Source organism: Panthera pardus, unplaced genomic scaffold (genome assembly GCF_024362965.1).
Source record: "Panthera pardus isolate Hobbes unplaced genomic scaffold, ASM2436296v1 HiC_scaffold_17, whole genome shotgun sequence".
NCBI classification, from domain to species: Eukaryota; Metazoa; Chordata; class Mammalia; order Carnivora; family Felidae; genus Panthera; species Panthera pardus.
This window is the reverse complement of record NW_026526732.1, coordinates 2492819-2514870: the sequence shown is the minus strand read 5'-3', so window position 1 is coordinate 2514870 and position 22052 is coordinate 2492819. Positions and strand designations below refer to the sequence as shown.

The window sequence follows — 22052 nt, the reverse complement described above, 5'->3', positions numbered from 1 at the left end:
TTTGCTGAGGATCGTTGAAGTTAGCTGGCAGGGGAACGTTGCCCCACGGGCTCACAGGACAGTGATGTCGTTTTGAAGGGTGATTGAGAGAGCGGTCCTCCGTGCTCCCGGTGGCCGTGGCCGCTCCCGGTGCCACGGCCGACTCGTGTCAACGGGAGGCCTTCCGATGGTGGGAACGCGGTTCCTGGCGGCGCTGACGTGTGGATTCGGAGTTTTGGCACTTTCCCCACCTTTCACTTGCCTGCTTTCCTTTACGGCTCGATGCTCCCGGAATCATTTTGGGCTCTAAGGAGAGCCTGTGTCTTAGAGCAGGTGCCTTACCGGTCCGGGAGCCCACAGAGGGGCCCGGGGACCCTGGGAAGTCGTGGTCAGGCCTGGGGGCCAGCCCGACCTTCGGAGCCCGTGCCGTGTGCTCCTGAGGAAGCTTCGGGAAGCCGGGCCCGGCGGGGCCCGGAGGAGCGGTTGCCCGCACGGCTGCCGTGGGGTGGGCTGCGGCCGCGGTGTGGACGGGTGACCGGGTAGCCGTGAGGCCCAGCGGTTCCCCGTGGGTTGAAGCACTTGAGGAAGAGAGTTAAGGCAAGAGAAGAAAAAAAAATAGTGGGCCTCTAAAAGGAACAGATTGGTTCAGGTTTCCAGTTTTAAGAACTTTGCTAATCGGAAGCTTTGTTAGTTTGGTGATGAATTAGTTTCTTTTTGCAGATTTATGCTTTGTGGTAAAATGTCATTTTATTCTCATGCTCAGATACCAAGGTACACAGGACAAGGTAAGAAGAAGACAAGCAGGCGGAAGTCTGGTGCCAAGGTAACACGCGCGAGGGCAGAGGGGGAGCGCAGCCCGCGCCACAGCAGACCGCCAGCCTGGGGGCCGCGGGTCCCTGCCGGGCGCTGGGTCCCTGCCGGACGGTCCCTGCCCGCCCCGGGCCCGTGCTCCTTTGTCTGCGGTCACTTGTGATAAAGTCACAGTGCCGAGAAAAGTAATCTCACTTTCAGTTTTCATCCGGGTGAAAATCATACTGTTGTATTTTTCAAATGTGCAGTTAATTTTACTTGGAGAATTCTTTGTTTTGTCCAAAAAAAAGTCGAAAATTTTTGTTTTCCCTTTGGATGGTCCTATACGTGTTGTTTTAAAACAATTTTTTTTTTAATGTTTTTATTTATTTTTGAGAGACAGAGCATGAGCAGGGGAGGGGCAGAGAGAGGGGGAGACACAGAATCCGCAGCAGGCTCCAGGCTCCGAGCTGTCGGCACAGAGCCCGATGCGGGGCTCGAATTCACAAACTGAGATCATGACCTGAGCCGAAGTCGGATGCTCAACAGACTGAGCCACCTAGGCACCCCTTTAAAAAAAAAAAAATTTTTTTTTAACGTTTTTATTTTTGAGACAGAGACAGCATGAGCAGGGGAGGGGGTCCTATTCTTATTCTTAACGTTATGATTTTTATCTGAGGTAAATAGAACATCAGACTACTTTTTGGATAAGTTCCGGGCGATAAATGAAAGGTGTTCAGCATTCAGCAGCTCATCTGCCCGTTGCACATCGATGTCGATGACGAGCCTTTCCACGAAGCCCTGGCCGCGGGGGTGCCTGGGGCGGGGGGTGTGTGGGGGTGCACGGGGTAGGCGCACTGAGTCGTCAGGGATCTGTGCCTGGCCGCGTTTTTTCCTCCCCCAGAGATGACAAAAATGGACCCAGCCAGTAGATTAGCTGCTTTTAAAATTTAAGTATTAGAGTTCTTGGAAGCACACTACTCATCAGGACAGTTCTCATACCTGTTTAGGATAAGATATTTAAGATATTTAGTTTTTAGTTCTGCGAGATGCTTCAGTTCTTGTGGAACCTTAGCTTATAATCGAAGACCCTCAAAATTAAAGGGCTTTTAAACCCTGGATTTGTTGTGTTAGCTGCCTTCATTCTTGTGGTTTCTCCAGTAAATTCCCGTTATCGTACTTGTTCGTGTCGTCTGTGTGTGTTTCTACGTGAGAAGACCCTTTAGAGTGGCATTTAGCAGGTACGTCTGAACACGTGTGTGGTGCACATCACCGTGTTAAGCGCTGTGGGCACCTCACCGTGGTCCCCACCGAAGCAGGCGACAGTCTCATTGGAGAGGTGAGACCCCCCCTTAAGAAAGATGGCTAACGATATAAAACAGCGTAGTTTTTTTAAAGATACATTTAGTCAATTTGTTGGACTTTTCAAAAACGTTAAAAGCATATTTCATAGTATTACGTTTTCGTCCAGTCTTCCTGGTTCAGACATTTCGAAGAGGTCTATACATAGAACCAAAGCACGTCGAAAGATGAATTTTCACTTTGCAGTGAACTGCAGCCATGGTGGGCCCAGACTTTACCCTTCGGTCTACAGCGGGCAGGCCTCGTGGTCCCCCGACCTGGGGGGCGACTGAAGAATGTGGACAGGCCCGTGCCCCGGAATTGTAGGCTATCGGTCGGGCCCCTTTTATCTCACTTTTGTATTTCTGACCAAAGATACTTAGCCACTTTGAAACTTCCCCCGCTCCCCCCCTCCTTGATCTCGTTTCTGAATCGCCATGATAAATCTGTGTCGCACCCAGCATCCCCTATGTCCAGCCTGATGGGTGAGCCCTTAGCTCTCGTTCCAGTGCCTCTCGGCCTTGCCTGCATGTGCGGTGGGCTTCCAGTGTCCTTAATATCCTAACAGTCTTAACATCTTAATAATCAAATACCGAGCTGCCTGTGGACGTTGACGTTGGGCCCTTCACAGGGTAGCTAGGTGGCCTTTCCCAGGGTGCAAAGCTGTGAGCGTGGCCCCGCCTGCCAGGAGCCAGTGTGGGGACCACGGGCGGAGCGGCAGGAGAGCCCCACGCCGAGCAGGGAGCAGGGGTGTGGACGGGTCGTGTTCTTCTGCAGGCAGGAAGCAGGAAGGCTCGGGACTTAGGGCTTATTTGGAGATCCTTGGCTGTTTTCAGAGAAGTTATATCCATACTAGAAATGAGCTTCAAAAATCATTTATGTCTATATGTATATGTACGTGTGTGTGTATATATATACATACGTATATATATGTACGTGTATATATTTGATTTGTACTTGTTACGATAAACCTGTCAATATGCAGAGCAAAATCCAAGGTTCTGGAGCGAATTTAAGTTGGTTGCATAAAAGTTACATTTCTGGTTTTTGTTCCTTTGTGAGATGCTGAAGGGTGGTGGAGGGTGGCCGGGGGCATTGGAGTCCTGGGTGGAGGGGTCTTGGGTGGGCGGGGCGTGGCGGTAAACGTTCCCAGTGTGTCGGGAGCCCTCCCTCCGGAGCGTCGTCTGTACTGGTCCGGACTCCAGACTTCCGGAGTCTGTACCGGTCCGTTTCACCGTAAACCCTTTGGTGCTGCCGACCCGGTGCCAGTTGTGGTGCAGACAGACTGGTGGAATCCACTGACTTAGGTGTGTTATTTAAGACGCGAGGGAGTTTTTGTTTGCGATGTTTAGACTCAGAGGCTTTCTGTCATCGCGTTGAATGTAATGGGAAAGATCATCCTTTTTGTAATCGTTTCTCAGGGTTTTAAATCTAGTGTGTGTGGAGGTATGTTTTGCTTCTCAAGTTCTTTCTTTTTTGTTTTCTTCTTAATTTTCATTTTTTATCTTTTTAGATTTACATCCAAATTAGTGTATTGCTTCTCAAGTTCTTAAACAGGGATGCTTCTGAATTTGTTATTCCTTGTTTTCAAAATTCTGGGATCGGCCCAGCGTGATACTGATTGAGGGCAGGGGTGAAGACCGCCATGCGGGTAGGTTTGGGGGTGGGGTGGGCATGCTTCTGTGTCTTTGCACTTTGCTCAGGGCTTTCTAGATACTTGAGGAGCGTCACTCCCTCACACACACACACACACACACACACACACACACACTCACACCCCTTCCTGAATGGATGGGTACACGTGGGTGAGCAGCAGGCCCAGCGCTGGGCCACTTGCACTTGTGCCCGGCCAGCTGCACGTCGCGGGGCCGCTTCAGGTTCGAGAGGGGACAGCCAGGCCCTCTCCCGCTGGCCCCCGAGCTGCTGGCCGGATCTGGGAGAGCGGAGCCTCGGTGCAGAGGGTCATTTTCTAGTCTGTTTTCAGAGCCAGAGGTAGGGTGCGTCTGGAGGGATTGCAGATTGTCTGCAGATCAAAGGCACTGGTGGTCTAGAGAAAGTTTTTAGAGGAGTTTAAATGTTTTGTGGCTTTCGAGACCTACGGTGGTGTTATTTTCTAGGTGAGTGAATTCTAAATGTAGTTTTACAGCTGTAGTAAAATTCTTTAAATCTTGGGTCAAAAAAGGCCTCTGGCAGGGTGGGGGGCGGGTGGGCAGAGCTGGGGGCTTGAGACACCAGCGAGGAAGGGAATTAGTTCCCATAGGTTCCTTTAGTACTTTTGCAAAAGTGGGTTTGCTCTTTTTTTTTTTTTTTTTTAAAGTGGGTTATTTCTTTAGGTGTGATGTTTCTGTGCATGAGCAGTGCAGATTAAGCCTTTCGTTTGGAAAAGCAGAATTATTATTATTTTGTTGGTGGTCAAGATGTTCTAGTGGTAATTTTTTGGTATTTTTTTGGTTCTCGAGATGTTCTAGTGGTAACTCATTATTCGGTTCCTGGAAAATTTGTAGTTATTTTCACCGTGAAACTTCTTTCTCTGTGATGTCAGTTTTCTGTTAATCTAGAAATGACTGAAGTCTAAATGTGTAAGTGTACTTGTAGAGAATTAGGTACATTCTGAAACCTTCTTGCAACTTTACTGTAATTTACCACGACGGTTATTAGTCTCGAGGTCGGTGCCCGGGCACTTAGCGACTGCTTTCCTGCTGCTCAGTGGCTTCTGTGAAAAGGCCGACCTCCGGGAGGCTACTGTCTGGAGCCCTGAGCAGGACTGCTGCGACAAGGCACCACCCACCTGGTGGCTTAGACAGCAAGCCCTTGCTGTCTCGTGGTTCTGGAGGCCGCAGGTGTGAAAGGGGGGTGTCCGCACGCCCGGTTCCTCTGAGGACTGTGAGCACGGCGTGCGCCTGTCGCTCCGTCCCCGCCGGGATGCCCCCGTGGGTTCTCCCCGGTGGGGAGCCAGGCCTGCCTCCTGCGCCGTGAGCCCTCGTGAGCTGTCCCGTCTGTCGTGACCCGATTGGTGAGGGCATGCTCTGGAGCACCGGGGCTTAGGGCTCCGTCTCCTCCCTTCTGGGGAGACACCGTTCAACCCGTCACAACCGCTGAGGGCTCTGAGCTCGTCCAGGGAGTGAATGTGAAGGGAGTGAATTCGTCTCGGGATTCTTGCTGTTGTTGTCACGCCGGTTTGTTGTAAACAGGGCTTAATTTTAGCTACCTTGGTTCCTCCGGTTTGTCCACATGTACGTGATGGAAACCGCGGTCACTGGATCTGTGTGCACAAGACAGACTCGTCTCAAGCCACGATGCAGGGTGTTTAAACACATTCTAGGGAACACGTCGTGACTTGACTTGTTGTTGCTCAGAGGACTCGGATTTCCCGTGTGCAAATCGGTTTTAAAGTTCTGTGGTGCTTTTGTGGTAACCTGTCGATGTTTTGATAAATCCTTCTGTCAGTGTGGCTTGTTTTCCAACGGGAGAAGTGATTTGGAGTCACGTTGAGTGAATTCATTAGGAACCCGATTGAGTAAGGGTTCTTTAGATAAACACTTAGTCACAGTTAGGGTGACACATTCCTGTGTAGTTTAGAAATGGATTTGGAGCCCAGTTCCAAAGCAGATGGAGTGTTTTTAAATTTTACCCCCTAGATGACTAGAACTATAGCTTTAATTTTTTTTCTAACGTTTATTTATTTTTGAGACAGAGAGAGACAGAGCGTGAACGGGGGAGGGTCAGAGAGAGAGGGAGACACAGAATCTGAAACAGGCTCCAGGCTCTGAGCCGTCGGCACAGAGCCCGACGCGGGGCTCGAACTCACGGACCGCGAGATCGTGACCTGAACTGAAGTCGGACGCCCAACCGACTGAGCCATCCAGGCGCCCCGAGAACTGCAGTTTTAAAACAAACTAATTATTACTTCTAAAAATGCGCATTGTGCCGAACATCAGAGCGCGCTTGTCTGTGGAAGTTGTCTTCCTAAAACTAGTCCTTGCGCCTTTACCGGCGATACTGCTGGGACCAGTCAGAGATCACCAGGGACGGAGAGGGAGGGATCGCTAAGTGTCTGCGGTTCATCACGGGGACTGCAGTTACGTCACATAAACCGTTACGTGACTTCACGGGCGAGAGAGACTTTTTTGGAATAATACTGTGTTTTGTTAAGTTGCTTTACGTTTACGTCCCATTTACTTCACACTGGTTCGACCTTTTGAGTTTTCTCAGGAGTGTTCTGACGGAGAGAGTGTGTTTCTCGGTATCTGTAGTTGTAAATGGGCTTAAATGTCACGAGTCAGGGTATTTATTTCCACACGCATATGTCTTTGAAAACACGATCAATCCGTGTCTCAGCGGGTATGGATCGTAAATGACGTCGGGCACGAATCCGGGGACCATGTAGGTGGGTGGTGCCTGTCTGTAGTTGATCACACGGGGCACTTCCAGAAAGTGCTTGGGAGACGGTGAAACGTTTCTGCCGCGTGAAAGTGCCGCGTGTCGTCTAAAGGAGGACAGGTTGCTGTTTCTTTTCCCGGACGTCTCTTTCACAAGAATTGATTTGTCTACGTCAGGAACTTCTGCAGTGTGTGGCTCTGTACAAGGCCCGAAACACTGCGTGGCACGCGTCCTGCCTGCCGTCGGCCGGTCACGGCCTCTCGTGGACAAGTGTGAACTGTGTCTTAACACACACGCCCCACCCTGTCCGTACGCGTACGGAAGGTGCGTCCTCCTGGAGCGCCGTCCTCACGGCTTCCTCGCCCGCTCGCCTCTCCCCCTGCACACGCCTCCTCTCTTAACTCCCAGCAGCAGTCCCGGCTGGAGAATACTACTCTAGTTGAATTCGGTTCCTTGTGTGGTCGGCAGTAGAGCGTGGACGGGGGAGGCGTCCGTGGGGGGACACGGGAGAGTCCTCTGCACACGTGCGGGCCCGGCCACAGCACTGCCCTCTGTGGTGCGGAAGGCCGAACCTGGGGAAGTTGTCCGTGTGAACCCACAAAAGTGCAATTTCATACGAGTCGACCTAATGGCGTGGCATGAGTGTTAAGGGCTAAGCTCTGGAATCAGACCTTAGTGTTGACCTGACCCTTGAGCTTTCTGGGGACCTTGGCAAGTGACTAAAACGACTGCACGCCGCCTTTTCCGAATCAGCGGGGAGGACGGCCCCTGCCCCCGCGCCTCCCCCCCTCCCCGTGCTTTAGGCTGCTTTTGAGATGAAAAGGAGATCGCCTGGAGGAAGATTTGAAGGTTCTCCAGAAAGGCTAGCTGCTTGTATCGCCACTAGCATGCTTTGTTTTTGTTGTTGTTGACCTAGACGTGTCTAAGGGCAAAAGGAAATGGGACCAAGGATGGAGTAAAGTGAGGTTGTGCGGATCAAGGCCAACTGAAAACAAGAAACTGCGGTGTGCGGTTTTGCGCCCGTAACACCAGATGGGCAGGACGGGGGTAGAGACGCTTGAGGATCTTGTACCGTGTAAGGTGCGCAGAGGCGGACGCGGGACATTTGTCCGCGGACGGGTGAGGCAGTGTGGATCGGGCGGTTGTCCGGCGTCTGAAGTCAGACCGGTGCTTTCGGCAGCAAATCTGCCTTCGACGCGGGGGCGGCGGAGAGGGCCCCTCTCGCCTCGACGCCTGTTCTCTTTGGCGCTGGGTGGACAAGTGCCGTCTTCCCTGATGAATGCTTTGTTTTACTGCCTGGTTCGTTCATGTGAACTAATCTTCCTTCTTCACCCGTGGGCCCTCCTCCTTTCTGCAAGTTGGCGACTTACTAATTTAAGATAACTTTTGACGCAGTGATGGACACGTAAGAGGAAATGCAGAAGTTATTTATAAGTGAGAAAGCTTCTTTATAAATGGGGTAGCGAAAGATACTTCCATTTAGGGAGGGAGAAGAAGAATGGTTCGAACACATTACTTTTGACATTCTCTCCTTTGGAAGTTAGCCATGCTGTGAATTGGGGACGCGCTGATAGGTCACGGGGTTACTCTCCCCTCCATGCAGCTGTGAGATCTCACTCTCTCTCTCTCTCTCTCTCTCTCTCTCTCTCTCTCACACACACACACACACACACACACACACACACACACACAGGTTTGTGTATGTCCGTGTGATGTTTTCTTGTGTCAAATAGCTTCTTAATGTTTCGTTTCACCAAGGAGGCCTCTTCTCTTTCCCGTTCTGTTTTTCTAGGCCAACAGTGAGGCCAGTCAGAGTGACACGAGTCTCTCCTCATCAGAACCAAAGAGCAGAAGCAGTCTCCACTTGCCGACTCATGAAACGAAAATTGGATCTTTCCTAAGTAACAAAAGTCTAGATGTCAAAGACAAAGCTGGTCTTTGTCCAGACGGAGATGATATGGAAGGGGATTCTTTCTTTGATGATCCCATTCCTAAACCAGAAAAAACTTACGGTTGGTGAGTAAACCGTGTCTTTGGATTATCAGGCCAGAGGCTTAAAAATATCATTTCCAAGTATTTCGTAATTTAAAAACGAGCTGCTAAAGCTTCTGTAATTATTGATATGTAAGTCTGATTTTGTGTCACTAAAGCCTTTCGTGCTGTGAAAGAATCCCAGGTGGCGAAAACCTGGGTATCACTGATTTCCGCCGGCGGGCACGTACCGAGTGCCTGTCCCGTGCCAGGACGGGGCAGCCAGAGCTCAGGCAGGGCGCCTCCCTCCAGAAGCCTGCAGTCTTGTAGACAGAGGCACCAAGGAGGAGGCAGTCCCGACAAGCCGCCAGGGGGATGCAGCCAGAGTGATGGCCGAGCAGTGACGGGGCGAGCAGAGGCCGGTGGTGCTCGGCTAGAGCGTCCGTCCTGGGTAGGGGGGGAGCTCACTGAGTTGGTGAGTCGGCCGGGCAGATGGCGGGGCTTCTGGAACTCCGGGGAGAGGAGGCAGCTCGCGCAGCCCTGCGGGCACGGCAGAGCGCGGCGAGGGGCACTGCGGCGGGAGTACGTACGACTTCGCCGTTAGGGAGACCGGGAGCCCCGGGGTCTGGCCGCTGGGCGTCCATGTGGGAGGCGGTCGGGATTAGCCGGGTGAGAGACGATGTCAGAAGTGGTGAGAAATTGGCAGTTTGGGGGTGTGCTTGGAGGCCGGATCCGAAGGGGTTTGCTGGTCAGTGTCAGAGAACGAAGTGACCTCGAGGGAGGGCCCAGGGTTTTCAGCTGAATGGCTGGAGGGTTGGAAACCCCGCCGACAGGTGGAGAGCAGGGCTGGGCTGCACAGCTGGGCAGGTGACGGTCTAGAACTCAGGCTGGGAAGCTGGCTGCTGCCGAGGTCAGGCCTCAGGCCGGTAACTGAGGGCGTCCGACGGGCATTCGGGGGAGAGGTCTGGGCTCGAGGCCCAGTGAGGGGGCAGGGAGGTGTCCGTGTTGGATGCTGCCCCTAGGGGAGCCTGGAGGCTGTCACCTGGGAAGTGGCAGGTGGCACCTGGAGGTCAGCGAGGGGAGGAGGAGGGAGCGGGAAGGGACCCGGGGGGTTCGGAGAGGTGTCCTGGAAGGAGGAGGCCGGAGTGAGTCCTGGAAGCCAGTCACTGCGTCGCCGCACGGAGGCAGGGGTGGCACGGAGGCGGGGTGCCGGATCGTGGGGCCGGCTGCGGTGGCGGAGGGTTAGAGCGGGTTGGGCGGGGGATGGGGTGGATGGCAGGTGGGGAGTTGTGTCTTACAGGGGTGTGAGGGGTGGGGGCAGGACAATGAAGTGGGGAAGTGGGGAATGGCCGTGCGCCTGTCTGCTGAGGACAGCGCTAGGGGGGAGGGGCCGACGTGCAGGGGTGCGGGGAGAGGCCGGTCTTGGCGGTGCCGTGCGCAGGGCGGAGCGTGCGGGTGCAGTTGGCAGGGTGGGGGGGTGAGGGGTGACGGTAGCAGCCTGGGAAGGTTCCTGCTGGCGTGGGTGGGCGTGGGCAGGGCTGGAGAGGAGGCCCCGGGGAAGGGGTGAGGAGGGCGGTGGGGCCTCGGGAGGCCCACGCGAGGGCGGGGCACCGCTGGGGAGGCGGCCTCTGTGCTGCCCCTCGCCGGCTTCTGCTAAAAATCACAGAGCCTGACGGTGCCGAACAGTTCAGTTTGTAAGGTCGCAGACGATTTGGGAGAGGCCAGCGGGCTTCTCCGGTCACTCGCCGCGGACTCGGCGACCGCACGCACGTTGGGTCCCGGCGCCGCGCGCACTCCCGCCGCGGTGGAGTCGCCTCTGTGTCGTTGGCCTGGCCGCAGGCGACTGAGGCGACCCGCTTGTTTGTTGGCAGGAGGAGCGAGCCCGGGCCGCCCGCGGGAAGCCTCGCCTCGCTCTCGGACGCGCCCCCCTTGAAGAGCGGCCGCAGCTCCTTGACCGGAGCCCCCGGAGCCCCCGGAGCCCCCTCGTCCGCAGAGGCCGGAAGTGAGTGCGCTGGAGACCCCGCCGAGGCCTGGCGATGGGTTTTGTCTGGTTAAGTAGCCCGTGAGCCGTTTCCTTTGCGCGAGTGCTCAGCCCGCGGTGCTCCTGAGGGGGCTCCCGTTCCCTCCCTTTACCACGGTCGGTCGTGGTCGCCTCGCTTCCTCGTGCCGCCGTTGGCTTTCCCAGCCATCGAAACGCTTCCAAAACCCGCTTCCTAGCCGCCTTAGATCGTGAGTGTGTCAAGGCATGTCTCCCGTGTGGGGCATTTAGGTGGACTCGAGCGGGACTTAGAGTCGATCAGTTGTGAGGAATTTGTTTTGTAGCTTCTACGATTGCAAATAATCGTCACGGGAATGTTAAAATATTCTCCCTTCAGCCATTTGGAGCCGGCCCATCTTTTTTCCCCTTTGGATATCAGAACCCCAAACCATTGTGTGCGTGTGTGTGATCTCCTAGATTTATTTTATGTGTTTGTTCACCATGATGCGTGTTCTCTTTTTTTTTTTTTTTTTTGATGGCGAACATACAGCGTATACTCCTGGCCTGGGGGGTGGAGTCCCGTGGTTGGTCGCTTCCGCACAACGCCCAGTGCTCATCCCAGCAGGTGCCCTCCTCAGTCCCCATCACCCACTTTCCCCACTTTCCCCACTTTCCCCTCTCCCCCGCCCCCATCCACCCTCAGTTCGTTCTCTGGATTTAAGAGTCTCTTGTGGTTTGCCTCCCTCCCTCTCTGTAACTTTTCTTTTCCCCTCCCCTCCCCTCCCCCATGGTCTTCTGTTAAGTTTCTCGCGATCCACACAGGAGTGAAAACAGACTGCATCTGTCTTGCTCTGACTGATGCGTGTGCTCTTTAACGCCCTCACCGTTCCAGCCATGCCCCCAGCCCCTCCATTCAGGTGACCCATCCGTGTGCTCTTTATGGTTCAGAGTCTGACCCTTGGTTTCTCTCTTTTTTTCCTTTTGCTCGTTTGTTTTGATTCTTAAATTCCACACGTGAGTGAAATCGTATGATATTTGTCTCTCTCTGACTTATCTCCCTTGGCATTATACTCTCTGACTCTATCCACATCATTGCAAATGGCAAGATTTCCTTATTCGGAATGTGAATCTGACCTCTCTTTTTCCACGTACCAGAGAGGCGGGTTGTCAGACGTGCAAGGGCCGTGTCGCTGCACGGTTTACCTTCCCGCCCCTCCCACATGCAGGTGGTGACAAGACAGAGGGTTTGAAAGTGTAGCCTTGAACGAAGACGCGTGTAGGTGAAGTTTGTTTACTATATCACAGTAAATACAGATTTAATGGACAGTGTTTTAAACCCTACTAAAAAGTAGATCTTTATTAAGAAATCGTGTGATTTTTGCATAATTTTGTAGTATTTACTAACCTTTGTTTTTTAATTTTTTTTATGTTTATTTTTGAGAGACGGAGCACAAGTGGGGGAGGGGCAGAGAGAGGGGAGACACAGAATCCGAAGCAGGCTCCAGGCCCCGAGCTGTCAGCACAGAGCCCGACGTGGGGCCTGAACTCACAAACCGAGATCATGACCCGAGCCGAAGTCGGACACTTAACCGACTGAGCCCCCCGGGCGCCCCTACTAACCTTTTTATGTTACGTGGTGCAGCTGCGGGATTCCCCAGGATACGTGAAGGAGATGACGTGTGGCTTCTTTGAGCCGGGTAGTAAACTGGCCACCTATCTGTTCATGTGGCCCACGCCCGTTCCCCCCCACCCCCCCGCCCCGCTTCTTCTTCTCCAGTCGTTGTCACCTGCAGTGAGAACTTAGCGGGTCATGGTCAAGTTGCTCTTAACGGCGAGTAGAGAATGACGACTGGGAGAGGATGCTGAGCACTTAGGACTGAAAAAACAATCAGTTTGGTAAATGAAATAGCCGTTGAATTAAAGCAAAATTGAAGGAAATAAAATTGAGAATAACCGTAGTGCCTGAATTCACACTTAATGAGTCTTTTCACAGACGGTGCTGTTAGGCCAGAAATTATTTCCTGGTCAGATTTCAATAAAGAGCAGTATGGTGTGTGGTTAAAAAGGGGTGCGATGCATGATGTGAGCATCATTCGTCAGAGTTTGCAGTTTTGTCTTCGATTTTGGTTATGACGTTATAGTCATAAACCCTATACCGGAAAAACCAGTGATACGCCTTAGAGACTGTTGGGTTCTAAAAGTCAATCCTGTGTGAATGTTTTTCCTCCACAGGTAAAAGAGGAAACACGGTTTTGAAAGATCTGAAGTTGGTCAATGATAAAGTTGGATCGCTTGGATTAGGTAAGTAGATTTCCTGTTTTTAGTCTTCATGGCCTGAAGGCCATTATGTTTTAGAATAAAATCTTAAATGCAGCGGGTTGGCCTGCAGCAGGCGCCTCCTGACTGGGCGCCTGGCGGTCCCCTGGGGTGGGTGACACAGCGGCCACCACAGGCTCCCTGCTTGTGGAGCTTGGGTTCTCGGGGGGGGGGGGGGGGGTTCTGCCTGGGACGGGCCCCTGCAGACACCCGCGGTGTGGGGGGAGCCAGTGGGCGCTGGGGTGGAAATGGGCGGGAGGTGGGCTCGTCCTCGCCCCGGGGGCGACTTCCCTGCCGAGACCATGTGGGTGACGTTTCAGCGCGGACCGAGGACAGTCTGTGCAAAGGCAGAGTCCCTTCTCTGGGCACCGGGAGTGCGCCGTCCAGGCCCTGGGGGAGCAGCCTGAGCGGGAGACAGGCTGTGGATCTGGTGTTCAGTTGTGTCATGTGGAGTGGTGGTTTGTGACCCTGAGGGAGGAAATGCGTTTCTGTGGACGTGAGCGCTTACAGGGCCCTGGGGCTCTCCTCCGGTGTCCGGTCCCGGGGGAGGGACAGAGGCGGATGGGCGTCCTCTAGGCGCACCTCACCCGGGAGGGGCTGGAAGAAACGGCTCGGCCCGCGTGCTTGGCGGTCCCTCTTCCGTCCCCGCGGGACATGGGTGTGTGCCCCACGCGACCTTCCGCTGCCCCGGATCTGCGCTCACAGGGTGGGCGCTGGGGCCTGGCGAGACCCCCCCCATTCTGGAGGACACTGCAGTGAGCGGAGAGGACTCCGGTTTGGGAGCGGGTGGGTGCAGGTGGCATCGCAGATGGGGCCTCCCTCCGTGGCGCGTCCGAACAGGCGGAGGCCGGCTGTGCCCTCTCCGGGCCTGTCTGCGGGCGCTGACGGCACCCAGCTCCTTGTACGCTGGAGACAGTCTAATGACACACGCAGGCCCTAGTGAACGGTGCCTCGTGAGCGCCAGCTGCCTCTGGCGGTGTCTCGGCTCGCCCTGCAGCCGCAGCGTGGACGCGCCCCAGCTGTCGGACTCTGCAGCCGTGGCGGTGACGGTGACGCTGGGCGGGCCTGCGCCCTTGCCCAGAGGTCCCCCGGTTCCTGGGCAGGCCGCCTCTTCCTCAGCCCCACCCGCGGCTGCCGGCTCAACCTGCCTCTGGCCCGCCCCTGCCCTGCCTCTGGCCCGCCCCTGCCCTGCCTCTGGGCGCCCCCCCCCCCCCCCCCCCCCCCACCCGCTCCCTGCTCCCTGCCCGGCCTGCTGCCTCTATGTCTCACCTGCGTCTCACCTGTGCCAGGTGTCTGCCTCCTGCTGTCCCTCTGCTCTGACAGCCTGCTCTTTGTCAAAGCCAGGGCAGCCCCAGCCTGCTATTGAGGAGGGGACACTGAGCGTTCCCCTCGTGGAGGGAAGGGGCCCTGCCGCGCCGCAGGTGCCACCGGGAGAAGGGGGCCCTCTGCTTCCCTCGCCTTCGCCGGGACCTGTGCGGTCGTTGGGCTGGGGCTGTGGGTGCCACTGCGGGGAAGACCTGGGACTCGTCAGCTGAAGTCTGGTCACTCAGCCGGACGTGAGGGTTTGGTGTAAATCAGCATTTCTGTTTAGTTTTGTTTGATGGTATTGCAACAGTATTGCTTCCTGTTTGTTTTCGTCGTCGTCGTGAATTTGTGGACTTCTCAGTATTTGAAGTAACGTACGAATGTTAGCGGGCCAGCCTAGGGTAGTCATGACGCTGGCGACACGCACTTGGCACCGTAGCAGCAGGTGGTTTTATCTCAGTCTTAACCCTGTGAGGTTGGTTTTAGTATTTCCTCCATTTCCGCAGATGAGAGCCAGGTTACGTGAGTGGCCTGAGGTCACGCGGATTGTAAAGTGCGGGTACGTTAACTGAGAGCCCCACCTGGACATTATTTTAGTTTTTTAATGTTATTTATTTTTGACAGAGAGAGAGACAGAGCACGAGCAGGGGAGGGGCAGAGAGAGAGGGAGACACAGAATTGGAAGCAGGTTCCAGGCTCCGAGGTGTCAGCCCAGAGCCTGACGCGGGGCTCGAACTCACAGCCCGTGAGGCAGCAGTAGGGGGTTCATGATAACCTGGTTTTGAGGTCTCCCATTACATCCAGCACGTGATATTTTTAATATCAGACGACTTTACAAATGATAAACATACAACGTGATTTAGCTTTCGGGTACTTGGAATACAAGACTGGGTATCAACCACATTTTATGAATGACATTTTGTTATTTCTTAGGTAGTTTATTTGGTCCTTTGCTTTCGTGTCCTATACGGGAAAGATATTTCTAACCCTGGAGACTTCATTTTTAATGATGCAATATCATTCGGTAATGGGGTTTTTCCTGAAGGAAACGTGAGTGTGCGATCGTAGCTACATCGTGAAGCGTGCTGATGTAAACGTCGCCCGTCTTTTCTTAAACTTACAGGGACTGGAGAAGACGACGACTATGTTGATGATTTTAACAGGTAAGAAAAATAGCTGGGCAGCAAATAAATCGCAAAGAGTTTGTGACACAGGAAAGTGTCACGGAATTACGTTGGTGCTTATTTTAGTGTATTTGACTCTCTCGTGCACGCTAGTCACTCCAGAGTTACACCCTGCGCTTTGCAGCCTGTTTTGGTTTTGCATTAGAATGCGAACAAACGCGTCATGTTCGGGAAACTTGGTAAGAACACAACACGGCCAGTCGGAGGCGTCAGGTCGCATCAGGTCGCCGTGGTCCACGTGCGCTCCCCCAGCCCCGTGGAAGGTGGGGACGTGTGCCTAAGTTCAGACATTGCCCTCTCCAACTAGTGTCCTCATTCAGATGACAGGTCATGTTTTGTTCAGATACCTTTTTACGTATGTAATGATACTACAATCTGTGAGTTGCCTGATGGTTTGGAAATAATTGTTGTGGGTGTGATGAGAAATTTTAAATTAGAGCCTGAGAAGTTGATGTAACTGACAAGGTTTCCCCCCCCCCCCCGCATTGAGAATTTATATTTTACTTCTTAACAGAATGATTTATCATACAGTTTTTTTGAGAGATGGCATGGCTTGTAGATGAAATTTTAAGAACCTGGGTTTGTGCTTTTCCTGACATTGTGGCCACAGTCACCATCACGGACCTTGGTTTTCTCATGTCTTAAGTTGACTCCCCTGTTTCTGTTGCCCTCGATCAGTTATGTTAAGGATCAGGTGAGGTAATACGTACAAAGTTAATGGTACCTGATATTTCATTTAAACGTTCATGTTCAGTGTCCTTTATTCTGTTTCCTTCTCTCAAACTAGTACCAGCCATCGCTCAGAAAAAAGTGAGCTGAGTATCGGTGAAGAGATCGAGGAAGATCTTTCTGTGGAAATGGACGACATCAATACCAGTGACAAAGTATGGTGTTAGCGTTTCCTGTGGAACGTTGTTTGTGCCTGTTGCCTTGACTTACTGTGAAGCTTCAAAAACTGTACACGGATTAGGAGAAAAACAGTTGAAAATCGTGACGTGACAGCTACTGGGCCCAAGTCGAGAAACCATGGCCTATACGCGTCTGTAGGGTGCCCCTGATGGCCGCTCCCGGGGTCAGTGCGTGCCGCTGGGGCACCTGTGCCCTGTGGCTGGGCGTCGTGGGCGTAGGTGGGCCCCGGTGGGTCGGGACTGGAGTCCGAACTGACCGCCTCAGGGGTGTAGACGGCAGAGGCCAGAGAAGTCGGGACAGGACTGGGAGTGGGCGCAGGGACGGGAGCCCCGTGCAGGGGGAGGTGAAGCGGCGTGTCAACAGGCAGGCCAGGGCTGGCGCGGAAGCCCGGAGGGGACGATGCGGCGGACGTGCGGCGGGCTGTGCGGTTAGGAGTGCGTCCTGGAGATCCACGTTCGGCCTTGTTCTCGGGCAGAGGGCACAGTGTATTTGGGTGGACGCACGTTGCACGTGAGACGGAGGCGGCATCTCAGGCTGTCCCGTCGGCGTCACAGAGGCGGCTGCCGGTCAGGTGGGCGCCTCTCAGGCTGTGGGCGGCCCGGCCCGGAGGTGGACGAGGGGCGTTCCCCAAGTGCCCGTGACCGCCGCGGGGTGAGCGGACGCGGCAGGCCGTTGGGAGAGGCGGCGCGTCGGAGCCGGCAGGCTCCGGGACCGTGTCCTTTTGCGTCCTGTGGTCTCCTGGGCGTGCTTTAATCGGTCATCTCCAGCCTGCCCGTTGGCACAGCGGGACCGGTAGTGTGTGCCTCACGGGAGCGTCGGGAAGGCTGGGGGAGGACGGCTCCCGGCACTTGGTCTCTGGTCGCACCCGATGTACCTGCAGCCACCGGGGCAGCTGGGAGGGTTATGGCAACAGGTGTTCGTTAGCGTGGCCTTGGGCTGCGAGCTCAGCCTTCGGTAATCGTCCCAGGTTTCGAAATGGGGGAGGAAGGGGAGGGTTTAGGGGACTTTTGAATATGAGGTGGTTTGTGGAGTACAAGGTGATATGTAAATGACAGCAGTATGTTTTAGAGATTGTTTATGACTCTCTCTTCTGACACCAGCTCTCTTTCCTTTTCCCGTTTGAACCACGAAGCTTGATGACCTGACGCAGGACCTGACTGTGTCCCAGCTCAGTGATGTCGCGGATTACCTGGAAGACGTTGCATAGACACGAAAGGAGGAAGTATTCTCATCAACAAAGGACAGAGGACTCTGATCAGTTGCATCCCCCCCCACCCGCCCCAGACAATCACTCTTTGCTGGAATGTCTGCTCCCTGTTGGTGCCTTGTGTTTCAAAAAGACTGCAGATATTTTTAAAAATTAACTTTTCGTTATACTAAACAAAACGCTTCCGACTTGAGCCCATGTGTGGAAGATACAAGTTCTTAATTTGGTTTGGCTACACATTTCTCTGTGGAAATTGATTATCTACAACTCAGACTCCTCACAGGGAGTGAACCCATGAAAATACGAGTATTAAGAGCATCCTGAAAGGTGTCAATAAAGCTGTAGGTTCACACAACTGTGTGTGTGTGTGTGTGTGTGTGTGTGTGTGTGTGTGTGTGTGTGGCTTGAGCCGTCTGGAATCAAAGCATATTCGATATTAGGTGGTTCTGCACATACTTGGCAAAACGACCTGGTACATGTGTAGCATTGAAGCCTGTTACTTGAAGTTAAACTTGACGTGTCCGCTTTATTGTGTATTTCCTTCCGTCTGGAAGGGTCGTTAGACCAGGAAGCTTCTATGAAAACACTTGTGTGTGTGCTACGTAGTTTTGCCTGATTTGAAGAAATCTAGAGGTTGCTCTGACTTTTAATTCCTGGACTTGTCGCTGACATTAGTGGTCGCTGCCCAGGTCCACGTAAGGAGCGTCAGCGGCAGGTTGTGTTCTTTATAGTTATAATTTATTGCTTGTAAAGATGCCTGGAAACAGACGAGAGGCCAAAAGGCGTCGGAAAGCATGAAGCAGCGCTTTTATTTCAGATGTGGAGGCTGGTCGTATCCAAATCCAGACTGGACGGGAACAGTGGTGATGGCCTAAGACCACATCTGGTCTGACGGGCTTTACCCACTCACTCTAGGTCGTTCCGCCGCGGCCCTTGGCACACGGGGCCGGTGCCGGCCTGGGGGCAGCCCCCCTCCCCCGCACCTGCCGAGCTGCTGTCCACGTAGGTCACCGAGGGCTCTGAGGTCTCCGTTCCAGACAGCCCAGAGAGGGCACGTCCGTTCCTGTTTGTGTAAGTGACGCTGTGATTATGTGTTACGTTCTGTACTTTTTTATTTGAATTCAATTATGCTTTTTATTAAAAGTCACCTTTATTAATAAAGAGTGAACTAGACCTACTTGACTGATCTCAGTAAGTGAGCAGACCCCGTGGTTCACGGAGTGCCCGTTTTTCATTTCACGTTAGCCTAAATGGGGCAGAAATATCTGCTGGGCCCTCAGAGGTAAAGGGAGGTGATGGCGTGAGGAGCGAGATTGTATAACTTGACAATCTGCTTGTGTAGCCCCTCGGTGAAACCGAGCCATAAACACCAAGAGGAAGGAGGACAGAAGACGGGCCAGGGCCCCCTGGGAGCCGCAGTGTCGGTCTGCCCTCGGTCCGTGGGCTGTGGCCTCCGTCCTGGCGGTGGGTCACGTTTTGTGCACGTGAACAGCGCCGTGTGGGGATGTGCTCTGTTGCCGAGAGTCCCCCCGTGCGCTTGTTCCAAACTGCATTTGCCTGGAAACCGTCTCTGGAAACGCTTTCTCTGAGCCACTGCAGGACCTGTGTCACAGGTGTGACTTACTTTTTTATTGAAAACAATTTTTCTTTTTACGCTTTATTTTTGAGAGAGTGAGCGAGCGATCCAGCATGAGCAGGGGAGGGACAGAGGGAGACACGGAATCCGCAGCAGGCTCCAGGCTCGGAGCTGTCCACACAGCTGACTCAACCTACTGAGCCCTCCCCGCCCCCCCCCCCCCCCCCCCCCCCCGGACGCCCCTGGGTGTGATTTGTTTTTTGTTACCTGATGGGAGCTAGAGTTCAGTGACAGGATTGGGAGTGACAGCTGGAGGTGGCTTTTGAAATTTGGGGAAAGCATTGGAACAGCACCGTCTGAAATTGGTCCCTGTTCCGTTACGCAGAGAACCCGACCTTTGGTCGTATCTGGGAGGACGGGCAGGAAACGCCCCGTCTGGAACCTCATTTGTCATTAGCACTGCATCCCTCTGGGAAGTGTGATTTCCCCACGTCGTCCTTGAGCAGAAAGTGTTGAGTGTGTGAGTGTGACGAGTAGTTTCTTTTTGTTTGGAAATACCTTCCGAGATACTAACCCACGGAACACATCTGTATGGGAAAGCCTGGATTGTGCGGTGGGACTGGTACGTGCGACGCGTCATTTTACTGGTAGTGGCTCAAAGCGAATAAAAAGGCTTTATTGCCCCATTTGTGTCCCTGCACCTGCTGCGTCTCACGTGGGATGGTCAGCACGCTGACGCCGTCCCCGCCGCTCACCGGCTCCTTGTCCGCACCGCCCTTGCCCAAGAATCGCCGGCTCGTGCCCCTCCTGTTCTCAGACGTTCCAGCCCGAGGGGACGCCAGTTGTCCTTCCCACTCCGTCTCTGTCGTGTGTACCCAGGGTATTTCACTCCCGTCTCGTCGCTGACGCGGGCCCGTGGGCCGTGTGCGAGCCGGCCGAGCGGGCGCCGTGTTTCGCCACCTGGGTGTGTCTTTGGCACCTGGAATAGTACGTGGCCCATCGTGTGGCTCTGTAAGGACGGGGCGGGGGGACAGATACGGTAGCCCGCTCGTGGGGTTCGGTGTCGGCGGGGGCGCCTGGGAGGCGTTTCTGGCTGGGCAGCCACCTCCTGGGGACAGCGTTCCTGTCCCCGGGCTCCCAGGCCTGCTGAGTCGGTCCGTGGTTCGGTCGAGGCCGTCAGAGGGAGCCGTGGCTCACGGGACACTCGTTATTAGCTCTCGTTTTGAATATCGCCATTCTGATGGGTGTGAACGGGTTTCACACCGTGGTTTCGATTTGCATCTGGAGTGATTTTACGTGCCCTTGTGACTCTGTGCTGTCGTCGGGGAGAGTGTCTGACTGCTCAGCAGTGTGGTCCACGCATTCGGTTTCCTTACTGATCTTCTTCCGTTTTATTCTGTATTGAAAGCTGGGGCATCAGAATCGCCAGCCTTTGCCAAATTACCAGTTTCTTCCTTCGGTTCTGTCGGGTTTTGCTTCTGGTGTTTTTGGAACTCTGCTGTTAGGTGCATTCTGTGTAATGGCTGTATCTTCAGAAAATGTCTCTCTCTAGCAATTTCGTTTTGTTTTAACACCATTTTGCCTGAGGGCACCTGGGTGGCTCAGTCGGTTGAGCATCTGACTTCAGCTCAGGTCATGATCTCGCGGTCCGTGAGTTCGAGCCCCGCGTCGGGCTCTGGAGCCTGCTTCAGATTCTGTGTCTCCCTCTCTCTGTGACCCTCCCCCATTCATGCTCTGCCTCTTTCTGTTTCAAAAATAAACAAAGAGGGGCGCCTGGGTGGCTCAGTCGGTTGGGCATCCGACTTCAGCTCAGGTCATGATCTCGCGGTTCATGGGTTCAAGCCCCACATCGGGCTCCGTGCTGACAGCTTGGAGCTTGGAGCCTGCTTCGGATTCTGTGTCTCCCTCTCTCTCTTCTCCTCCCCTCCTTGTACTCTGTCTCTCAAAAATAAAAATAAACATTAAAAAAAAATTAAAAATAAGTAAATAAGTAAACATTAAAAAAATTAAAACAAACAAACCATTTTGCCTGATACAGTGTGGCCAGCCTTGCTCTTGTGGTGGCCGTTTGCATGACGTTCGTGTCTTTGAATCTAAAGTTTGTCTCCTGGAGGTAGCATATAGTTGGATTTTAAAAAAAAAAATGCAGTCTGGTGACCTCTACTTTTTGACTGGATTGCTTGGTCCATTCACATCCTGTGTCATTATTGATACAGTTTGGACTTACGTGGGCAGTTTTACTATTTGTCGAGTAATTGTCTCATGTCTTTTTTTGTCTCTGTTCCTTTGTTGTTTTCTTTTGCAGTAAGTGAATATTTTCTAGTGCAACGTTTTAACTTCTTAAATTATTTTCTCACTGTATATTTTTCCAGTTGTGTTGAGGAGAATTGACATGCGTCGCTGTGTAAGTTCAGGCGTGCGGCACGACGGTTAGGTGTCCGTGTGCCGTGAAACGATCCCACGCCAGGCCCAGCTGACATCTGTGCTCTCACACAGATAAGCACAGAGGAGAGAAAAACTTCCTGCGAGGAGAACTCTTGGGTTCTAGTCTCTTCACAGTTTTCCTGAGGGTCCTCACTGTATTTTTAAGGCGTTTTCTCAGCGGTCGCCCCGGGGTTTACAGCGTACTTCTCATAGGTCTGCACTGAATCGTTTCCCACCAGCCTAGGGAAACTCCCCTCCCAGGCAGCTCTCTTCTCTCTGGTCTTGTCCTTGTGCTGTTGTTGTACTTACTATCTCTCTGTAGCTTACAAGCACAAGAATTATCCGTTATAATTATCACCTTAAATAATTTTAGGCCTTGGGGCGCCCGGGTGGCTCTGTCGGTGAAGCGTCCAACTTCAGCTGAGGTCACGGTCTCACGGTTTGTGGGTTCGAGTCCCGCTTCGGGCTCTGTGCGGATGGCTCAGAGCCTGGAGCTGCTTCGGCTTCTGTGTCTCACTTTTGTCTCTGCTCCTCCCCCACTCATTCTCTCTCCCTCCCTCCCTCCCACCCTCCCTCCCTCCCTCCCTCCCTCCCTCCCTCCCTCCCTCCTTCCCTCCCTCTCAAAAGTAAACATTAAAAAAAATGTAAAAACAACACAGTAATTTCAGGTCCTTTAAAGAACTTGAGGCTCTA

General features: G+C 53.5%; 1 protein-coding gene across 4 annotated transcripts in view; it reads left to right on the top strand.

Annotated features, from left to right (window-relative positions):
* The window catches only part of CEP43 (centrosomal protein 43), a 30604-nt gene extending 12072 nt beyond the window's left edge, over nt 1-18532 (top strand). For 2 of the 4 annotated variants that reach the window (XM_053904286.1, XM_053904285.1), the window contains 6 exons: nt 8282-8505; nt 10332-10462; nt 12671-12739; nt 15183-15222; nt 16031-16127; nt 17285-18532. In XM_053904286.1, the coding sequence (XP_053760261.1) occupies nt 8282-8505; nt 10332-10462; nt 12671-12739; nt 15183-15222; nt 16031-16127; nt 17285-17359 (636 nt within the window). In that variant the 3' untranslated portion in view covers nt 17360-18532. Of the gene's footprint in view, nt 1-742; nt 803-4162; nt 4166-8281; nt 8506-10331; nt 10463-12670; nt 12740-15182; nt 15223-16030; nt 16135-17284 lie in introns of all 4 variants that reach the window. The other 2 variants (XM_053904287.1, XM_053904288.1) reach the window with 2 other exon arrangements.
* Nucleotides 18533-22052: the final 3520 nt, after the last annotated feature.